This window comes from Pseudophryne corroboree, chromosome 1, assembly GCF_028390025.1.
Source record: "Pseudophryne corroboree isolate aPseCor3 chromosome 1, aPseCor3.hap2, whole genome shotgun sequence".
Taxonomy (NCBI): Eukaryota; Metazoa; Chordata; class Amphibia; order Anura; family Myobatrachidae; genus Pseudophryne; species Pseudophryne corroboree.
Genome location: NC_086444.1, coordinates 118,642,089 through 118,661,095, shown reverse-complemented (window position 1 = coordinate 118,661,095; position 19,007 = coordinate 118,642,089). Strand labels below are relative to the sequence as shown.

General features: G+C 49.4%; 1 protein-coding gene across 25 annotated transcripts in view; it reads right to left on the bottom strand.

Annotated features, from left to right (window-relative positions):
• Positions 1-19,007, bottom strand: part of DDX4 (DEAD-box helicase 4) — a 1,188,488-nt gene that overhangs the window by 713,962 nt on the left and 455,519 nt on the right. For all 25 annotated transcript variants that reach the window (XM_063962294.1, XM_063962347.1, XM_063962463.1 and 22 more), the window contains one exon: positions 4,916-4,951. In XM_063962294.1, the coding sequence (XP_063818364.1) occupies positions 4,916-4,951 (36 nt within the window). The remainder of the gene's footprint in view (positions 1-4,915; positions 4,952-19,007) is intronic.

The following is a 19,007-nucleotide window of genomic DNA, read 5'->3' as shown; positions in this document are numbered from 1 at the left end:
TGCCGTAATCATGCAACGGATGGCCCTAGTGGAATGTACATTAGTCTCGTCCTCGTCGACACTGGAGTCAGACTCTGTGTCAACATCTGTGTCTGCCATCTGAGGTAGCGGGCGTTTTTGAGCCCCTGATGGCCTTTGAGACGCCTGGGTAGGCACTGGCTGAGAAGCCGGCTGTCCCACAGCTGTTATGTCATCGAACCTTTTATGTAAGGAGTTGACACGGTCGTGTAAAACCTTCCACATATCCATCCACTCTGGTGTCGACCCCGCAGGGGGTGACATCACATTTATCGGCACCTGCTCCGCCTCCACATAAGCAGGAGTCCTCATCAAACATGTCGACACAGCCGTACCGACACACCGCACACACACAGGGAATGCTCTGACTGAGGACAGGACCCCACAAAGTCCTTTGGGGAGACAGAGAGAGAGTATGCCAGCACACACCACAGCGCTATATAATCAGGGATTTACACTAACACAAAGTGATTTTCCCTATAGCAGCTATACAAATACAGTTTGCGCCTAAATTTAGTGCCCCCCCTCTCTTTTTTACCCTTTGAGCCTGGAAACTGCAGTGGAGAGCCTGGGGAGCTGTCTTCCTGTGGAGCGGTGAAGAGAAAATGGCGCCAGTGTGCTGAGGGAGATAGCCCCGCCCCCTTCTCGGCGGACTTCTCCCGCTCTTTATATTTATATTATGGCGGGGGATTTTTTCACATATATAGTTTATTAGACTATATTATGTGCTGGTCGCCATGTAAGGTACTCTAATTGCAGCCCAGGGCGCGCCCCCCCCCCACCCTCCCCAGCACCCATCAGTGACCGGAGTATGTGGTGTGCATAGGGAGCAATGGCGCACAGCTGCAGTGCTGTGCGCTACCTTAATGAAGACCAGAGTCTTCAGCCGCCGATTTCCAGGATGTTCTTCTCGCTTCTGGCTCTTCAAGGGGTACGGCGGCGCGGCTCCGGGACCGGACGACCGAGGCTGGGCCTGTGTTCGATCCCTCTGGAGCTAATGGTGTCCAGTAGCCTAGAAGCCCAAGCTAGCTGCAAGCAGGTAGGTTCGCTTCTCTCCCCTAAGTCCCTCGTAGCAGTGAGTCTGTTGCCAGCAGATCTCACTGAAAAAAAAAAAACCTAATAAATACTTTCTTTACTAGAAGCTCAGGAGAGCCCCTAGTGTGCAACCAGCTCGAGCCGGGCACAGATTCTAACTGAGGTCTGGAGGAGGGGCATAGAGGGAGGAGCCAGTGCACACCAGATATAGTACCTAATCTTTCTTTAAAGAGTGCCCAGTCTCCTGCAGAGCCCGTCTATTCCCCATGGTCCTTACGGAGTACCCAGCATCCACTAGGACGTCAGAGAAATATATATATATATATATATATATATACACATATATATATATATATATATATATATATATATATATATATATATATTTATCTCCGAAGTGCATCTACATGAAACCTGGACCAAAATTCCCACTAACACCCCTGCGCCTCCGGTGGAGTAGAGATGTAGGACAGGAACGTTGTGGAATCACAAACAGGAAGAAACAGGAAGCATGGTTAAAATTGCCCCCATGCCATGCTTACAGTTAGAATCACAGTACAGGTTACAATACATGCCTTTATAACCTTTTCCATGACTGCAGTTTAAAATAGGCTTTATAGATGAAATCTGGCAGCCTGTCATGCAGCCTATTCTTCTCCCTTGCAACTGCCTGTGATCAGACTTCTCCCCCCCCCCCCCCATCCCCCCTGTGCTCCGTGTAGCGCTGTGTCTCAGCGGGGAGCGGTTGCCGGGAAGCCTAACACCCCTGTATATGACCTTGGTGTCATTGCAGGGAGGCGGGGGACGCTTATGAGGAGAGTGGCCGTGTGAACGGAGTTCGGCGGGCTGGAGCGGCGCGTAGCGGCTTCCGGCGGCTCTAGTGTGAGCGGCTGTGCTGCGGCGGTTCTCCCCCTCTTAGCGCTGGAGCAAACTTTGAGGTACGTACCTCACGGACGGAGCGGGCTGTATTAGCGGCGGGTGCGGGCGGCGATTATAACACGGACCCCACACAGCGGGGCGGCAGCGTGCGCTGACCGCCCCATCCCCCCCAGCATACCTTGTCTCCTTGTAGGGAGGGCTGCGACGGGGCTTCTTTCTGTAAGCTCCTTCCACCTCTTGCAGCAGGCAGTGGGCTACGTGTGGCTGTGAGGGTGCTCTTTGTGAGGACCGACACACCATGCGCTGCCTCCGTGCAGCGGCACTATCCCGGACCCACGTTTTTAGTAGAAACTGGGAAGGGATGTGCTAAAGTTGTAAAATGAAAAATTAAAATCAAAATATATTCAAAGTGTGAGATCCCCACACAAGCCTTGTTAGTGCTGTGAGCACAGAAAAAACACTGAGGTACTCTGGGATATGGAGGGGTGGAGAGTTCTAAATTTAAATATTCAGTGCCCTGTTCCTGCCGAAGCCGTCCATATCCAAGAGTACTCCAGTGACCCCTAGTGGATGAAAAAGAAATGTGCAAGACATCCCGCATGGCCTCTTATCAAGTGATGCCTTCCCCCTCGACACATCCCCATCACGGTCTGCTATGTCAGAATCGGTGTCCGTGTCATCCTGCATAATTTGGGCAAGAGCACGTTTGTGAGAATGTACCGCAGGGGGGACCGAGGGAGCAGTATCAGAACATACTGCCATAGAGGACTGCAACACCTGACTTGCACGTTCAGTCCTTGCAACCCTTTCAGAAATCTGAGAAAAAGCCCCCTTAAGAGAGGTTAACCACTCCGGTACTCTAGCTGGGATCTGCGCTAGAACACTGCAATCCTGATTACATGGGATGGGATCTTCCTGAGAAGATAAATCCTCTGCAGCATATGAGACAGTCTCTAGATATGTTTGCTTGTACACCCCACATAAACACACAGGGGACAGGGCAGACAGTTTTATCCCCAAGAATGGCAGAGACACAGAGATTGGAGCCAACCCACAAACAGCGCTATATAGGTATAGGGAGACCTTTAACCAGCGCTGACTGTGTCCGTTACACAGCCTCCCTTTCCCTTCTACAACCCCCTAGTACCGTACAGATAGCTGGAGTTGCTCTAGAAGTACTGCTCTTCCACTGGCAGCGAGTCTGCTGGCAGGAAAATGGCGCTGAATGCTACTGGGTCCGCTCTGAGGAGAAGCTACACCCCCTTAATCATCCCGCTCTACCAAGATTATACTGGCCTAAGGATTTTTTGCTGGCTGAGATCTGCAGACCCCGACAGGCTTTCTGGTAAGTGTAGGGTTAAGTTGCCGGCTAAGGGCGCCCCTCATAGCACCGCACCTATGTACAGCTGTGCCTCCCCCAAAGCGCAGTTAGTACTGCGCTCCTACCCTGTAGCCACCATCTTCACACCGGCCCCCCGCTTGCTAGGGGGGTCGGTGACTCACTCGCCAAAAACTTAAGCTCTGCAAAGGGGGTGGTGGCATGCTGCGGGGAGCGATCTATCCCCTCTGGAGCTCAGTGTCCAGTCAGCGTAGACAGTGGCTAAGACCCCGCAGGGCAGACACTGCTCCCCCTTTAGTCCCTCGATGCAGGGAGGCTGCTGCCAGCAGCCTCCCTGTAAAATAAAAACGCTAAAATAAACTTTTACTAAGAAAGCTCTGTAGAGCTCCCTAGCTGTGACCGGCTCCTCCGGGAAAATTTTCTAAACAAAGTCTGGTAGGAGGGGCATAGAGGGAGGAGTTAGCCCACCCTATTAAACTCTTAAAGTGCCAATGGCTCCTGGTGAACCCGTCTATACCCCATGGTGCTAATATGGACCCCAGCATCCTCTAGAACGTAAGAGAAAACTGTGGATATAATAATCTGTCTGGACAGATGGGCTGGAATTGATATATCAAAAAGCGGTTGTGGATTGATTGTATTCAGAGCCTATAATATAAAAAGGTTTCATTATGAGCTGCAAAGATCGAAAGATACATTGAGGTTGTATAAAGAAATAAAATATCAACTTTAACTGCCCGCTAGAAAGCAGACACAAATATACTATTAAGAAACAGAGTAGAGAGGTGAAAGTTAACTCTGCAAGCCAGAAATAAACCCATTAACAATTAATATTTGAAATCTATGACTCGTTAATATTATTACGTCTTACACTGGTATAAATTTTTTAATAGTTGATGTAATAAATGAATATTTTGTAAATATAGTTTTTTAATATACACAGCTTGCCAGTGCTTTCTATTTTTGTTTTTTTGTTCCTCCCATATGACCCAGATCTCAAGATAATAGGAGCTTCTCAAAACTGATCACTGTACAGACCTCAGACCACATCTTCAGTCAGTCCACCATGAAAGACCATTGTGGATTATATACTAGGAAGAAAACTAAACACTCCAGCCTCTTGCCTATCAAAACTATATCAAGCACCCACAATGAGTATAAAAATTGAGTGACCACCCAAAAATCAAGATTCTTTTGCCTGGCATCCAGACGACCAGTGGTGAAAAAATGCATGGGACAAAATCCCAGGAGATGCATGACTTATCTTTCGCTCACAATACCTCTAATATTTGTAATGGAGCCCATTCTAATCACTGAAGAAAATGGATAATGGATCACTGGATATCAATGGTTGGAGCATTACAGTCCTACAATACTCAGGAATATGGTTGCAGCGGTTATAGAAGTATTTTTAAAAAGGGTTGAATAGATGCCTGTTAATATCGGAGATTATACAGGTTCCATGATTACTTGAAGTGAAAATTTGTATTTTATACAAATATTCAATGAGATGACAATTAGATCTACAAAAGCATTCATAGCATGACAATTGTTAACACATACACCCAAACTACAGAGAATATGGAACAAAAATATTCAATCAAGTATTTAGAAATCTAATTAAAAAAAAAAAAAAAGCTGTACCTCTGCTGAACATGCCAGAGCTTCCTCTACCACGACCTAGGAAGGAAGGAGAACATTTTTTGTTTACTGCATTATAATTAATATATATATATATATATATATATATATATACATACATATATACACACACACACACACACACACATATACACACATATACAGTTTATTCGATACAAATTTGACATTGTCATTTTTACAAGTTGAATGGAGTCTTAATATTGGAGCTCTATCACCAATAGTGAATTACAACAAATGAGACAAGCCAATTTCTTGCTGAACACAATTCAGAGTAGTCAAAAAAATCGGCAAGCATTATCCTATACAGTATGCATGTTACAATGCACACAACAGCTACTCATTAAGTTGTACTTTTTTGCCATCACGTATGCAATTCAGACACCTTCACGAATAGAAATATAATTAGATACCCATGTAATAATTAGATACTCCATATTATGCAGAGAGCAGTACGGAGAATGCACCAGGTGCTATAATAGGATTATTGGGTTCTTTCATTTTTTTCTTTTAAACTGATATTATGGGAAAAGGGTGAGCTGTCGAAGCATGGGCACCAGAAGAGTTTAAAGCTTTGTAGCAGCAAGTCTCCTCCCCTATACCCCGCCTCTGACTGCAAAAACCAATTAGTAGCAAAAACAAGAAAAGGTAGAGGAGGAAAGACCAGGCACACAAACACAATGTAACCTCTACAAGTGCAGGGCCGAAACCATTATAAAACACAGGGTGAAAGGGCGAGTATCCAGCACACCCCATGCACTTTTTTAAAACCGCAAACAATGGTTCCTTAAGGCCCACAGTTAAGCCACCGGTGCCACCCGATAGTAAAGGTTCTGCAGAACCAATCACTTGTATCTGGGTCTTTTCATTACAGAAATCTCCGACTTCCATCCAGTGGGACCCGCTTTGAGCCTTACAAGGGCTTAGCCCAGTAGAGGTTTATGGACTTTAACGGTTAATATCTAATGTTCCCTCAGACCTAACAATATGAGACCTGGTTCCCTTGAACGAGTAAATTCTGAAAATTCGGCTGAACTCGGCCCTACTCGCTTGTTCATGGCAGATGGTAACCGGGGGGGGGTGGGGGAATATAAACGAGGTAGCCATCAAATCTATTTCTGGTTGACCAAAATTTAACTACTAAGTACTTGAACACTTGAGCATCCAAGTTCTTATTCTCCTGCGAGAATCTGGAACCTGCAGAGAAAATCTGGAATAACGAGATTTATGGTAAGAACCTACCTTTGTTAAATCTTTCTACGAGGTACACTGGGCTCCACAAGGATAGACCATTGGGGTGTAGAGTAGGATCTTGATCCGAGGCACCAACAGGCTCAAAGCTTTGATTGTAACCAGCCCAATGCAGTAGCAGGAAGAGAGACGACCACGGTTAGTAGCCACATACACCACACTCTCACTACAAGAGAAGTGTCAGCGGGTAATGCCATACCAACCCAAAGAAGCTAAGTGCGTCAGGGTGGGCGCCTTGTGGAGCCCAGTGTACCTCGTAGAAAGATTTAACAAAGGTAAGTTCTTACCATAAAACTCGTTTTCTGCTGCGGGGTACACTGGGCTCCTCAAGGATAGACATTGGTGATGTCCTAAAGCAGTTCCTTATGGGAGGGGACGCACTGTAGCGGGCACAAGAACCCAGCGTCCAAAGGAAGCATCCCGGGAAGCGGCAGTATCGAAGGCATAGAACCTTATGAACGTGTTCACTGAGGACCACGTAGCCGCCTTGCACAATTGTTCAAGGGTCGCACCACGGCGGGCCGTCCAAGAAGGTCCAACAGACCGAGTAGAATGGGCCGTAATGTGAGCAGGAGCTGGCAGACCAGTCTTCACATAAGCATGTGCAATCCCCATTCTAATCCATCTGGCCAAAGTCTGCTTGTGAGCAGGCCAGCCACGTTTGTGAAATCCCAACAGTACAAAGAGAGAATCAGATTTTCTAATAGAAGCAGTTCTATTCACATAGATACGGAGAGCCCGTACCACATCCAAAGACCTCTCTTTGGTAGACAGATCAGGAGAAACAAGTGCCGGAACCACAATCTCCTGATTAAGGTGGAACGAGGAAACCACCTTAGGTAAATATTCGGGAAGAGTCCTAAGAACAGCCCGGTCACGGTGAAATATCAGATATAGGGAACTACAGGACAAGGCACCCAAATCGACGCTCTTCTAGCTGAAGCAATAGCCAGCAGAAACACCACCTTAAGGGAAAGCCACTTAAGATCAGCTGGACCAAAAGGTTCAAACGGAGACTCTTGTAACGCCTCCAAAGCCACCGACAAGTCCCAAGGAGCCACAGGCGGGACATAGGGAGGTTGGATACGCAACACACCCTGAGTAAAGGTATGCACATCAGGTAAGGTCGCAATTTTTCTCTGAAACCACACCGAAGAGGCAGAAATATAAACCCTGAGGGAGGCCAGACGCAGGCCTAAGTCCAGGCCCTGCTGAAGAAAAGCCAACAACTTGGCTATACTAAACTTGTAAACGTCATAATTGTTAGATGCGCACCAAATAAAGTAAGAATGCCAGACCCTATAGTAAATCCGAGCAGAAGCCGGTTTAGGGGCCCGCAACATAGTTTGAATGACCGCCTCAGAAAACCCCCTTACCCCTCAAGACGGAAGCTTCAAGAGCCACGCCGTCAAAGCCAGCCGGGCTAGGTCCTGGTAGACACAGGGGCCCTGAACAAGAAGGTCTGGGCAGTGAGGAAGTAGAATTGGACGCTCTGACGATAGACCCTGCAGGTCTGAGAACCAGTGCCGTCTGGGCCACGTCAGAGCTATAAGGAGCAGAATCCCTCTTTCCTGCTTGAACTTCCGAATTACCCTGGTCAGTAGTGACACCGGAGGGAACACGTACAGCAACCGAAACCTCCACGGCACCGCCAGCGCATCCACGAATGCTGCTTGAGGATCCCTTGTCCTTGCTCCGAAGACCAGAACCGAACCTTGTGATTGTGTCGAGACGCCATCAGATCTACGTCTGGAAGGCCCCACTTTTCAGCTGGGAGTTGAAACACTTCTGGATGGAGGCCCCACTCGCCGGCATGTACGTCCTGACGACAGAGAAAGTCTGCTTCCCAATTCAGGACTCCCGGAATGAAGATTGCCAATATGGCAGATAGATGGCGTTCCGCCCAATGTAGAATCCGTGAGACTTCCTTCATTGCCAGATGGCTTCGAGTGCCGCCTTGATGATTTATGTAAGCCACTGTGGTGGCGTTGTCCGACTGCACTTGAACAGGACGGTTCTGAATTAAATGCTGGGCTAGATTCAATGCACTGAAGACCGCCCGCAATTCCAGAATGTTGATTGAGAGGAGGGACTCCTCCTTGGTCCACCGACCCTGAAGGGAGTACTGCTCCAGCACCGCGCCCCAAACTCTTAGACTGGCATCTGTCGTCAACAGGACCCAGTTGGATATCCAGAAGGGACGGACCCTGCACAATTGTTGGTCCCGGAGCCACCAGAGCAGCGACAGACGGACCTCAGGAGTCAAAGAGATCATTTGAGACCTGATCCGGTGAGGCAGGCCGTACCACTTGGCTAGAATCAGCCTCTGGAGGGGGTGAGAATGGAATTGAGCATACTCCACCATGTCGAATGCTGACACCATGAGGCCCAGCACCTGCATCGCCGAATGTATCGACACTTGCGAACGAGAAAGGAAGCAACAAATCCGGTCCTGAAGCTTCAGGACGTCTCCTGACACAAAAACAACCTCTGGTTGTGAGTGTCCAGTAGCGCTCCCAGATGCACCAAGCTCTGAGCAGGGACCAGTGAGGATTTCTTCCAGTTGATGAGCCACCCGTGGGCTTGTAGAAACCAGACTGTCATATCCAGATGACGTAGGAGAAGTTCTGGGGAATTTGCCAGGATTAACAAGTCGTCCAGATACGGCAGTATCCTGACCCCTTGACGGCGGGGTACCACCATCACCGCCATGACCTTGGTGAAGACTCGCGGAGCCGTTGTTAAACCAAAAGGTAACGCCCGGAACTGGTAATGGAGGTTGCCAATCGTAAATCTCAGGTATTGCTGATGTGACGCTGCTATAGAAATATGCAGGTAAGCATCCTGTATGTCCAGGGAGACCATGTAGTCCCCAGGTTCCAAGGCCAGAACTAGAGAGCGAAGGATTTCCATACGGAACTTGGAAACCTTCACAAACCTGTTCAATGCCTTGAGGTTGAGAATGGGCCAGGAGGACCCATTCGGTTTCGGGACTAGAAACAACGGAGAATAGTACCTCCGGCCCCTCTGAGCAAGAAGCACCTGTACTACGACTCCTGTATCCAGGAGGGTCTGTACCACCGAAAGTAGAGTGTTTGCCTTTGTCTGGTCCAATGGGACGTCTTTCCAGCAAAATCAATGAGGGGGTCGGTTTTTGAAGGCTATGGCCTAACCTCGAGTGACGACTTCCCGTACCCAGGCATCTTAAGTGGTCTTCAACCATTACTGGGTATACCCTAGAAGCCGGCCCCCCACCCTGGGATCATGCGGCAGGCTTATCGGCCTTAGAAGCTGGCTGACGGGCCGCCCAAGCTCTTTTGGGTTTTGGCTTACCAGGTTTGGAAGTACGGGCCTGCTTTTTGTACGACTGACCTTTTGCTTTATCTGAAGGACGAAAGGAAGTACCTTTAGCCTTCGACACAGAAGGAGCTGTATTAGGCAGATAGTGGCTAACTTGGCTACTGCCAAAACTGCCTATCTGATTTAAGTCCTCCCCAAACAGAATATCTCCCTTGAAAGGGAGTACCTCCAGGGTTTTTCTAGAGTCCAGATCCACATATCAGGATCTCAGCCACAATATCCGGCGAGCTAGGACTGATGTAGTAGAGGCCCTGGCTGCTAGGATACCGGCATCAGAAGCCGCCTCTTTAATATAGCGAGAAGCTGTGACAATATATGACAAGCATTGTCTAGCATGGTCAGAAAAGATTTCAGCTTCTAACTCCAAGGCCCATGCTTCAATAGCCTCTGCAGCCCATGATGCTGCAATAGTGGGCCTTTGTGCAGCACCCGTGAGGGTGTAAATCGCTTTCAGACAACCCTCCCCGCGTTTATCCGTAGGCTCTTTTTAGAGACGCGACGGTAGTGACAGGTAGAGCTGAGGAAACCACCATCCTAGCCACATGTGAGTCTACTGGAGGAGGCGTTTCCCAATTCTAAGACAGCTATGGTGCGAGGGGATAGCGAGCCAGCATCTTCTTTTGAGGCACAAACTTCGTACCCGGGTTTTCCCAGGGTTCCTGCCGTATATCCACTCGGTGGTCAGAGTGAGGTAAAACGGTTTAACCACCTTCTGACGCTTGAACCTATCTGGTTTCTTAGGAGGGATGGATGGCTCGGGATCATCCGCAATCTGTAGAATTTACTTAATAGCCTCCAAAAGATCAGGAACATCCACATGTGAACTACCCTCCCCATCAGCAGTATCTGAGTCAGAATCTGTGGGGTCAGTGTAAGTGCCATCTTCATCAGACGAGGTGTCAGTGACAGCAGTGGATTGTGAGGAGATAAGAGCTCGCTTAGAGGACCCCTTGGACATAGGCGAGCGAGGGTCAAACTTTTTAGTAGTCAGGGACTGGTTCAACTTCAATTGAGCAGATAAATCGTCCGCCCACGGCGGATTAGCTGCAGGGTCCACATACGGGGTTGCACCGGCATAGGGGGTCCCATAGGGGGTGTTAGTTTATTAATGCTGCATTCAGATCGCAAATGCCGGATCCTACCCGGCAAGAGAAACGTGTACTTACCGGGTGGGATCCGGCATTTGCGCTCCGTTGCTAGCTTTCCGACCTGGCAATATACCGGGTCGGTTGCCATAGCAGCGGAGGGCGCAGCTGCAGCAGGGGCGGGGGTTGAGGCGGTGCCAGGAGATGAGAACATCTCCTGCGCCACCTCTGCCTATGCTGTGAATGGGAGCCGTGTCGCATCGGAACGGCTCCCATTCACACTGCGCCTGACCCGGTAATAACCCTTCTTTTTTACCGGGTTGAATTACCGGGTCAGGCGACCCGCTAATTCACCAAAGGACCTTTCACATCGCACACGGACCCGTTTCGACACGGCAATATGCCGCGTCGATACCGGGTTTTTAGTGCGATGTGAAATGGGTATAACTAGCGTATGCAGAAGCGTGGAAAAAGCAGCCCACGGTGGGTCATTATGTACCTCCGTTGCCACAGTCCCACTGGGGGGCAAGGAGACCCCAGAACCGGAGCCCACAGCTGCTATATTCTCCTCATATGGATCTGTGGCTTCAGCAACACCGGCGGTGTGTTCAGCCCCAGAACCGTTACCTTCAGAAGCAGACATAATATAACTGGCAGTATCAGGTAACAGTACAATTGGCAGCAGCACAATACCTCTTACCCAAACCCCTGCACAGTGTAGTCCACACAAGCAGAGATATAGGAGAGATATGGTGACAAAAATCAGAGAAGAAAAAAAAAAAAGGATTTTAAATACCTACCGGTAAATCCTTTTCTCTTAGTCCATAGAGGATGCTAGGGACTCCAAAAGGACCATGGGGTATAGACGGGATCCACAGGAGACATGGGCACACTATAAGACTTTGAATGGGTGTGAACTGGCTCCTCCCTCTATGCCCCTCCTCCTGACCTCAGTTATAGGAACTGTGCCCAGAGGAGATGGACATTTCGAGGAAAAGAATTTTGTTAAACTAAGGGTGATACATACCAGCTCACAGCACACCGTACAACATGGCATTTAACTAAACCCAGTTAACAGTGTGAACCAAAACAGATCAGCAACAGTCTGACCCTTACCAACACAACCTTTGTGTAACACAAGCAATAACTATATACAATTACTGCAGATAGAGTCCGCACTGGGATGGGCGCCCAGCATCCTCTACGGACTAAGAGAAAAGGATTTACCAGTAGGTATTAAAATCCTATATTCTCCTTCGTCCTAGAGGATGCTGGGGACTCCAAAAGGACCATGGGGTTTATACCAAAGCTCCAAACCGGGTGGGAGAGTGCAGATGACTCTGCAGCACCGATTGAGCAAACATGAGGTCCTCATCAGCCAGGGTATCAAACTTGTATAACTTTGCAAGAGTGTTTGACCCCGACCAAGTAACTGCTCTGCAAAGCTGTAATGCTGAGACGCCTCGGGCAGCCGCCCAAGATGAGCCCACCTTCCCAGTGGAATGGGCCTTCACCAATTTCAGTAACGGCAATCCAGCCATAGAATGAGCCTGCTGAATCGTATTACAGATCCAGCGTGCAACAGTCTGCTTAGAAGCAGGAGCGCCAACCTTGCTGGCCGCACACAGGACAAACAGCGCCTCGGTTTTCTTCAACCGAGCCATTCTGGCTACATAAATTTTCAAAACCCTGACCACATCTAAAGACTTTGAATCAGCCAAGGCTTCAGTAGCCACAGGCCCCACAATAGGTTGGTTCATGTGAAACGAAGAAACCACCTTTGGTAGAAATTGTTGACGAGTTCTCAACTCCGCTCTATCCTCATGGAAAATCAGATAGGGACCTTTGTGAGACAAAGCCGCCAATTCGTACACCCGCCTTGCAGATGCCAAGGCCAATAGCATGACCACTTTCCAAGTGAGAAATTTCAACTCAACCTTTTGTAAAGGTTCAAACCAATGTGACGTAAGGAACTGTAACACCACATTAAGGTCCTACGGTGCCACTGGGGGCACAAATGGAGGTTGGATGTGTAGTACGCCCATCACGAAAGTCTGTACTTCTGGAAGTGAGGCTAATTCCCTTTGAAAGAAAATTGACAAGGCTGAAACCTGCACTTTAATGGAGCCTAACTTCAGGCACACATCCACACCTGCATGCAAAAAGTGGACAAAACGCCCCAGCTGAAATTCTTCCGTAGGAGCCTGCTTGGATTCACACCAAGACACATTTTCTCCAAATACGGTGGTAATGCTTCGCCATTTCCGCCTTTCTAGCTTTAAGTAGAGTGTGGAGGACTTCCCCGGGAATATCCTTCCTAGCTAGGATTTGGCGTTCAACCGCAATGCCGTCAAACGCAACCGCGTTAAGTCCTGATACACGCACGGCCCTTGCTGTAACAGATCCTCTCTTATAGGAAGAGGCCAGGGATCTCCGGTGAGTAATTCCGGAAGATCCGGATACCAGGCCCTCCGTGGCCAATCTGGAACAACGAGTATCGCCTAAACCCTTGTTCTTCTTATGATCCTCATCACCTTTGGAATGAGTGGAAGTGGAGGGAACACAGACCGACCGAAACACCAACAGCGTCATTAGTGAGTCCACTGCTATTACTTGAGGGTCCCTTGACCTCGAACAATATTTCTGAAGCTTCTTGTTGAGGCGAGACGCCATCAAGTCTATTTGAGTTAGTCCCTTCTACAAAGACCTCTTGATGAAGACCCCACTCTCCTGGATGGAGATTGTGTCTGCTGAGGAAGTCTGCTTCCCAGTTGTCCACTTCTGGAATGAAGACCGCTGACAGAGCGCTTGCATGTTTTTCCACCCAGCGAAGAATCTTGGTGGTCTCCGCCATCGCCGCTCTTTGTTCCGCCCTGGCGGATTATGTGCGCCACGGCTGTGATGTTGTCCGACTGAATCAGGATGGGTAGGCCGCGAAGAAGCTGTTCCGCCTACCGCAGGCAGTTGTAGATGGCCCTTAAAACCAGCACGTTTATGTGCAGACAAGCTTCCTGGCTTGACCATTTTACCTGGAAATTTTTTACCTGTGTGACTGCTCCCCAACCACGGAGACACGCGTCCGTGGTCACCAGAATCCAATCTTGGATGCCGAACCTGCGACCCTCTAGAAGGTGAGAACTTTGGAGCCACCACAGGAGAGAAACCCTAGCCCTGTGGGACAGACTTATCTTCCTGTGCATCTGCAGATGGGACCCTGACCACTTGTCCAGCAGGTCCCACTGAAACGTTCTTGCATGGAATCCGCCAAACGGAATGGCCTCGTAGGCCGCCACCATTTTCACCAGCACTAGAGTGCAGTGATGAATCGACACTCTTGGCGGTTTCAGAAATTCCTTGACCATGCTCTGGATTTCCTGAGCTTTTTCCAACGGGAGAACGATCCTCTGCAGTTCGGTGTCCAGAATCATACCCAAAAACGACAGCCGAGTTGTCTGAATCAACTGCGACTCTGGTAAATTTAGGAGCCAGCCATGCTGTTGCAGCACCTGCAGGGAGAACGCAACGATTTTTAGCACCAGCTCCTGTGATCTCGCCTTTATCAGGAGATCGTCCAAGTACGGGATAATTGTGACCCCATGCTTGCGTAGGAGCACCATCATTTCTGCCATCACCTTGGTGAAAATCATCTGGGCCGTGGAAAGACCAAACGGCAACGTCTGAAATCGGTAGTGACAATCCTGAACAGCGAACCTCAGATACGCCTGATGGGGAGGATATATGGGGACATGTAGGTAAGCAACCTTTATGTCGACTGACACCATAAAATCCCCCCCCCCCCCCCCTCCCTCCAGACTGGAGATTACATCTTGAATTTGAAACTTTTCAAATACACATTGAGGGATTTTAAGTTCAGAATCGGCCTGACCGAGCCATCCGGCTTCGGGACCACAAACAGGCTTGAATAAAACCCTTCTCCCCGTTGTGACCAGGGTACCTCGACAATGACTCGCTGCTGACACAGCTTTTGTATTGCCATACACACTACCTCTCTTTCTGGAAGAGAAGCTGGCAAGGCCGATTTGAAAAATTGGTGTGGGGGCACGTCTTGAAACTCCAGCTCGTATTCTTGGGTCACAATTTCCAGCACCCCAAGGATCCAGGCCCGAGAAAACCCAGACCTGACTGAAGAGCTGAAGACGCGCTCCCACCGGTGCGGACTCTTGCAGGAAAAGCCCCAGCGTCATGCGGTGGATTTGGCAGAAGCCGGGGAGGACTTCTGCTCCTGGGAGCCTGTCACAGCTGGCGATCTTTTTCCTCTTCCCTTACCTCTTGCCGCAAGAAAGGATGACCCAGTCCTTTCCGGAATTTCTGCGACCGAAAGAACTGCATCTGATATGGGGGCGTTATCTTTTGCTGTGGAGGAACAAAAGGCAGAAAAGAGGACTTACCCGTGGTAGCTGTAGAAACCAGGTCCGCGAGGCCTTCACCAAACAAAACTCCACCCTTAAAGGGCAGAGCCTCCATAGCCTTCTTAGAATCAGCATCACCATTCCATTGAAGAGTCCACAACGCCCTCCTAGCCGAGACTGCCACGGCATTGGCCCTTGATCCCAAAAAGCCAATATCTCTCGCCGTCTCCTTCAGATAGACTGCACCGTCCCTGACCCAGAGTCAAAAGCACGCTATCCCTATCCAGGGTGTCTATTTCCGATGACAAGTTATCTGCCCACTTTTCAATCGAGTTACTCACCCACGCCGAAGCTACAGCCGGTCTGAGCAGCGTACCTGTCGTGACAAATAGATTTCAAGGTAGCCTCCTGCATACGATCAGCAGGATCCTTAAGAGTCGCCATTTCAGGAGACTGTAGCACCACTTTCTTGGACAATCGCGTCAGAGCTTTGTCTACCGTGGGTGTGGTCTCCCACCCAACCCTATCCTGAGAAGGAAACAGGTATGCCATAGCAATTCTCCTGGGAATGTGCCACCCTCTTGTCTGGCTTTTCCCAGGCTTTCAAAAACGGCATTCAGTTCATGAGAGAGAGGAAACGTTACCTCCGGTTTCTTGCCCTTATACATACAGACCCTTGTCTCAGGGACAGCGGTGGTTTTCCGTGATATGTAACACGTCCTTTATCGCCACAATCATGCATTGAATACTCAACCACCTTAGGATGCAATTTTGCATCATTATAGTCGACACTGGAATCGGAATCCGTGTCGGTATCAGTGTCAGCTATATGGGTAAATGAACGTTTTTGGGACACCGAGGCGGCCTGAATGAGTGGTACCACGTCTCCCATGGTTTGTCTCCATGCTTGGTTCTGAGACTCAGATTTGTCTAACCTCTTATGCAACAAAGCCACATTGTTATTCAACACACTCCACATCTCAACCCAATCAGCAGTCGGCGGTGCCGACAGTCACTCCTTCATTATGTTCAGGTCTCACACTAACCTCCTCCTGGGAAGAGCATTCAGCTTCTGCCATGTCGACACACGCACAGACACCCCCAAACACACTGGGCTAAAGGGGACAGACCCACAGTAAGGCCTTTCAGAGAGACAGAGAAGTAGTTTGCCAGCTCACACCCAGCGCCCCACCGGTCTGAAAAAAGCACAATGCCCCAGACCTATAAGTGCTTGTTTATATAAACAACCAACACCAATTTTATGTGCCCCCCCCCCCCCCTTGTTTTTAGCACCCTGTTACTTGTGACAGCAGTGAAGGGCCAGGAGCAGAGTCTCTGCAAGCAAGCTGTGGAGAGAAAATGGCGCTGGTCAGAGCTGAAGGACGAAGCCCCAACCCCTACATGGAGCGCTTCGGTCCCACTTTAATTTTCACTGGCGGCGGTCTCCTAACAGTGCCTATGCACTGATACACTGTGCCAGTACCTTAAAAATGAGTTTTATGGTAAGAACTTACCTTTGTTAAAACTCTTTCTGCGAGGTACACTGGGCTCCACAAGGAATGGACAATGGGGTGTAAAGTAGAATCTTGATCCGAGGCACCAACAGGCTCAAAGCTTTGACTGTTCCCAGAATGCATAGCGCCGCCTCCTATATCACCCCGACTCCCTGCACAGGATCTCAGTTTTTAGTTAACCAGTCCAATGCAGTAGCAGGAAAAGAGACAACAGTTAGTAGCCACAACACTGCATACTCACGACAGGAGACGTGTCAGTGGCTAATGCCATACCAACCCAAAGTAGCTAAGTGCGTCAGTGTGGGCGCCTTGTGGAGCCCAGTGTACCTCGCAGAAAGTTTTAACAAAGGTAAGTTCTTACCATAAAACTTGTTTTCTGCTGCGGGGTACACTGGGCTCCACAAGGAATGGACAATGGGGATGTCCTAAAGCAGTTCCTTGTGGGAGTGGACGCACTGTAGCGGGCACAAGAACCCGGCATTCAAAGGAAGCATCCTGGGAAGCGGCAGTATCGAAGGCATAGAACCTTATGAACGCGTTCCCAGAGGACCACGTAGCCACCTTGCACAATTGTTCAAAGGTCGCACCACGGCGGGCCGCCCAAGAAGGTCCAACAGACAGAGTAGAATGGGCCTTAATGTGATCAGGAGCAGAGAGACCAGCCGTCACATAAGCATGTGCAATCACCATTCTAATCCATCTGGCCAGAGTTTGCTTGTGAGCAGGCCAGCCACGTTTGTGAAACCCAAACACAACAAAAAGAGAAATCAGAATTCCTAATAGGAGCAGTTCTCTTACATAGATACGGAGAGCCCGTACCACATCCAAAGACCGCTCTTTGGGAGACAGATCAGGAGAAACAAGTGCCGGAACTACAATCTCCTGATTAAGGTGGAACGAAGAAACCACCTTAGGCAGATAGCCGGGACGAGTCCTAAGTACCGCCCGGTCACGGTGAAATATCAGATATGGGGAACTACAGGACAAGGCACCCAAATCAGACACTTCTAGCTGAAGCAATAGCCAGCAGAAACACCACCTTAAGGGAAAGACACTTACGGTCAGCTGAACCAACAGGTTCAAACGGAGACTCTTGTAACGCCTCCAAAACCACAGACAAGTCCCAAGGAGCCATAGGCGGGACATAGGGAGGATGGATACGCAACATGCCCTGAGTAAAGGTATGCACATCAGGTAAGGTCGCAATTTTTCTCTGAAACCACACCGACAAGGCAGATATTTGAACCCTGAGGGAGGCCAGACGCAGGCCTAAGTCCAGGCCCTGCTGCAGAAAAGCAAACAACTTGGCTATACTAAACTTGGAAGCGTCATAATCGTTAGATGCGCACCAAACAAAGTAAGAATGCCAGACCCTATAGTAAATCCGAGCAGAAGCCGGTTTCCGGGCCCGCAACATAGTTTGAATGACCGCCTCAGAAAACCCTATAGCCCGTAAGACGGAAGCTTCAAGAGCCACGCCGTCAAAGACAGCCGGGCTAGGTCCTGGTAGACACAGGGGCCCTGAACGAGGAGGTCTGGGCGTTGTGGAAGTAGAATTGGACGCTCTGACGATAGGCCTTGCAGGTCTGAGAACCAGTGCCGTCTGGGCCACGCTGGAGCTATGAGAAGCAAAATTCCTTTTTCTTGCTTGAACTTCCGAATTACCCTGGAGCGACACCGGAGGAGCGACACCGGAGGGAACACTATGGCAGCCGAAACTTCCACGGTACCGCCAGCGCATCCACGAATGATGCTTGAGGTTCCCTTGTCAAAGACCGGAACCTTGTGATTGTGTCTAGACGCCATCAGATCTACGTCTGGAAGTCCCCACCTTTCCACTACGAGTTGAAACACTTCTGGATGGAGGCCCCACTCGCCGGCATGCACGTCCTGACGACTGAGAAAGTCTGCTTCCCAATTCAGGACTCCCGGAATGAATATTGCCGATATGGCGGTAGATGGCGTTCTGCTTACTGTTCAATCTGTGAGACTTCCTGCATTGCTAGGCGGCTTCGAGTGCCGCCTTGATGATTTATGTAAGCCACTGTGGTGGCGTTGTCAGACTGTACTTTAACAGGACGGTTCAGAATTAAATACTGGGCTACATTCAAGGCATTGAAGACTGCCCGCAACTCCAGAATATTGATCGAGAGGAGGGACTCCTCCTTGGTCCACCGCCGCTGAAGGGAGTGCTGCTCCAGCACCGCGCCCCAACCTCAGACTAGCATCTGTCGTCAACAGGACCCAGTCGGATATCCAGAAAGAACTGCCCCTGCACAGTTGTTGGTCCCGGAGCCACCAGAGCAGCGACAGACGAACCTCCGGAGTCAATGAGATCATTTGAGAACTGATCCGTTGAGGCAGGCTGTACCATTTGGCTAGAATCAGCCTCTGTAGAGGGCGAGTGTGAAATTGAGCATACTCCACCAGGTCGAATGCTGACACCATGAGCCCCAGCACCTGCATCGCCGAATGTATCGACACTTGCGGACTAGAT